Source organism: Saccopteryx bilineata, chromosome 11, assembly GCF_036850765.1.
Source record: "Saccopteryx bilineata isolate mSacBil1 chromosome 11, mSacBil1_pri_phased_curated, whole genome shotgun sequence".
NCBI lineage: Eukaryota > Metazoa > Chordata > Mammalia > Chiroptera > Emballonuridae > Saccopteryx > Saccopteryx bilineata.
Window position 1 is genome coordinate 62397859 of NC_089500.1, and position 3672 is coordinate 62401530.

The window sequence follows — 3672 nt, forward strand, 5'->3', positions numbered from 1 at the left end:
TTTCCATCTTAACTGGAAGGGGGAAGGTGAAGGTAAGAATAAGATGTTAATCAGTATAGTTAATTGCTATTTCTAAAAATGATCCAACATCAGAACAAGAATTTAAAATATAGAAATGCATAGCAACTGATGGTTACCTCACTTATCTTATTATGACATGACAAATTTCCACAAACTGGTGGCTTAAAACAACAGAATGTGTTCTCTCATGGTCTGGAAGCAGAAGTCCAAAATCCAGGTGTTGGCGGGGCTGCATTCCTTCAGAGTCTCAGAAAACATCCTTCCTTGCTCCTTCCAGCTTCTGGTGACTGCTGGCTTTCCTTGCACTGCGTCACCCCAGTTTCCGCCTTCACCATCACTTCCCCCTCTCTTCCTTCAGTGTGGGTCTCTTATAAGAGTGCTTATCATTGGATTTAGGAACAGCCAGATGTTCCTAGTCCAGGATGATCACATCTTGAGATCCCTAATTTAATTACATCTGCAAAGACCCCCTTTTCAAATAAGGTCACCTTCACAGATTCTGGCCATTATGACAGGAGATAGCTTTTGGCGGCCACTAGTCAACCCACTACACTCATTAAATATACTTATTTTCTCTCTCTCTCTCTCTCTCTCTCTCTCTCTCTCTCTTTTAAGTGAGAGAAGGGGAGATAGTGAGACAGACTCTTGCATGCATCTCAACTGGGATCCGCCCAGCAACCCCTGTCTGGGGCCTTATGCTCAAATTAATTGAGCAATTTTTTAGTGCTTGAGGCTGACCAGCTGAGCAATCCTCAGCGCTGAGGGCCAACACTCTAACCAATCAAGCCCCTGGCTGCAGAAGGGGAAGCAAGAGAGAAGGGGAAGAGGTAGAGAAGGAGGAGATGAGGGCGAGAAAAGCAGATGGCTGTTTCTATTGTGTGCCCTGACCGGGGATTGAACTTGGGACATCCATACACCGGGCTGATGCTCTATCCACTGACCCAACCGGCCAGGGCCTACTTATTTTCAATCTATTTTTCTTTCCAGAATTGAGTGGAATTCTTCTTTTAAGTTGCTGTCCACTAGCCTCAGACAGCCCTGGGTTTGCTTCACCCAATCTCTCACTGACTTGCTGTGTGACCTTGAATATGTTGCTTTATGTCTCTGAGCTTCGTGTATTCAATAAGTTGAACTGATTTCCAGGCACTGTCCTAGATACTAACAAATATTCCTGCCTTTGTGGGGCTTACCAGTGAGGATTTGATGGGATAAGGGGCACAAGAAGAATGGAATCTTGCCCCCAACCTGCCTGAACCTCTACCTTGGGCCCCTTCACTGCATCCTAACCTACTATGGAACATGCCTCAGGAAGCCCTCACTCTCTTCCCTTCACCACAATCACCTACCTTCATTGCCCAGATGGGCCCTAATCTTGTGGCTGATCCCAGGGCTCAGCCAGTAGTCCCACTATTCCCCAGCTCCGAGTCTCAGCCCGCTCTGGCAGCCAGCCTTGTTCACAGGGGCAGGCCAACGTGCAGGGCATGGCAGGGCTCAGAGCTGGGGTGGTTTTGCCACGCCCATGGGCTGATGTCATAAAGGGCCTGGCCTTAGCTCTGCAGGGGAACCCCCGCTGCCTTGCCCCACAGTGACAGTGTCCCTCCCCTCCCCCCACCCCTTTCAGTGGAGGTGGCCACCTGTCCCTGAAAGCTGGTACTATGAAAAGGTAAACTTTCTGGGCAGAGCCACGCCCAGAGCCAGCAGAGTCCAGCAAGACCCCTACTGAGGGACCCTCACCAGCTGCTGCCTCCTCCATACTCACCCTAATCACCCGGGCCCCGGTGCCCACTTCACCTTCTTACCCACCTCTGCCCCCGCTCCCCTTCCGTCATGGCTAACTATTACGAAGTGCTGGGGGTGCAGTCGAGCGCCTCCCAGGAGGACATCAAGAAGGCCTACCGCAAGCTGGCCTTGCGCTGGCACCCTGACAAGAATCCAGACAACGAGGAGGAGGCTGAGAAGAAGTTCAAGCAGGTGTCCGAGGCCTACGAGGTCCTGTCCGACTCCAAGAAGCGCTCTGTATATGATCGGGCGGGCTGTGACCACTGGGGTGCTGGTCACAGTACCCCTTACAACAGCCCCTTTGACACCGGCTACACTTTTCGGAACCCCGAGGACATCTTCCGCGAGTTTTTCGGTGGCCTGGACCCCTTCTCCTTTGACTTCTGGGTCTCCCCCTTCAATAGTGACCGTTCCGGCCAGGGCCACGGCCTGAGGAATGCCTTCTCTGCCGGCTTTGGCGAGTTTCCAGCCTTCATGGAGGCCTTCTCGGCTTTTGACACGATGGGCCGCAGCGGGAGTGCCAGTCGCACCACCTTCTCATCTACCTCCTTTGGGGGCTCTGGCAGCTCTGGGTTCAAGTCAGTAGAGTCGTCCACGGAGGTGGCGAATGGACACAAGATCACCACCAAGCGCGTTGTGGAGAACGGGCAGGAGCGTGTGGAGGTCGAAGAGGACGGACAGCTCAAGTCATTGACCATCAATGGCAAGGAGCAGCTCAAACGGGTAGACAACAAGTAACCATGACCACCAGGCCCTGCACCTGCCACCTGGCCACAGCCACTGGCTCATGGTTAATAAATGTGCCAAGTGAGTTCATAAAAACGGCGAGCCTGGTGTTGGGGGTGGCGGGTGTCTAAGCAGACCTGCGCGCACCGGCCCCGCCCAGCGTGAGTGGGTGTGCCTGTGCCTCCCGGCCTTGGGCACCGCCTCCAGATCCCAGCTGTTTCCAGGTGTAGGGGTGCTTCTGCAGGTGATTTATGATCTCTCGTCTGTATCATCTGGGTTGATAAATGCCGTAACCATCAATCCATCTCAATCCAGCCCCATGCCTCCACACGCACTATTAACTCGAGAGTGGCCACGTCATCCTCACACGCTCCGGTCCCCAACTGCCAGCCCCTGCTCCCCACAGTGATTCCTCACATGTGGTCATTGTGTCAAAGCCTCCATTGTGCCATGTTACCAACCTTGCTTTAAACCTTCAGGCCTCAGGCCTCATCAGGAGGTCCTGCCCATAGCCCTGGTCTCACCTCCCACCAACCCTCACCCTCTGAACTGTCCCCATACTGGCCTTCCCCTGTCCCTTCATTGTACCAAATGCCTGAGGGCCTCAGGGCCTTCACACACGCTGCTTTCCCTAGCGAACACCCATTCATTTTCAGGACTTTGCTCAAATACCATTTCTTCAAGGACGAATTCCTTGATACCCTATTCTGAATTAATTCCCACCTGCCGGCTCCACTTTCTCACGCCCCTCACCTACTTTTCCAGGTCCTCGTGTGTCATCTGTGTGCATTGCGACCACTCTGAGGTTTAAGGGAGCAGGGTTTGTCATTGCCTGTCCCTCACTGTATCCCCAGAATCTAGAATAATGCCTGGATCAAAGGGGCAGGGCACATATTTGTTGGAAGAATGAATGTTTCTGGGTGCTGTGGTGGGGATGTGGTGCGATTTGTATGGTGTGCTATGTGTGATGTGGTGTGTGTGTGAAGTGGTGTGGGGTTGTGGTGTGTATACGTGTGGTATGTGTGAGATGTGGTATAAGTGAAATATGTGTGTGGTGGAGTGTGGTGTGTGTGAGGACTGTGTGTAGGGGTATGATATGTATGTGGGGACGTGTGTGTGATGTCTATGGGACATGATGTATATGAC

At 52.5% G+C, this 3672-nt stretch overlaps 1 protein-coding gene across 1 annotated transcript; it reads left to right on the forward strand.

The window, feature by feature from the left end:
• Positions 1–1848: 1848 nt before the first annotated feature.
• On the forward strand, positions 1849–2538 carry DNAJB8 (DnaJ heat shock protein family (Hsp40) member B8). Its single transcript, XM_066247294.1, has one exon. It carries the CDS (start codon positions 1849–1851, stop codon positions 2536–2538), a length of 690 nt encoding a protein of 229 aa, XP_066103391.1.
• The last annotated feature ends 1134 nt before the right edge of the window (positions 2539–3672 follow it).

What these genes read in the sequence shown, in the direction of transcription:
- DNAJB8 (XM_066247294.1), top strand. Translation starts at nt 1,849, where the DNA reads ATGGCTAACTATTACGAAGTGCTGGGGGTGCAGTCGAGCGCCTCCCAG.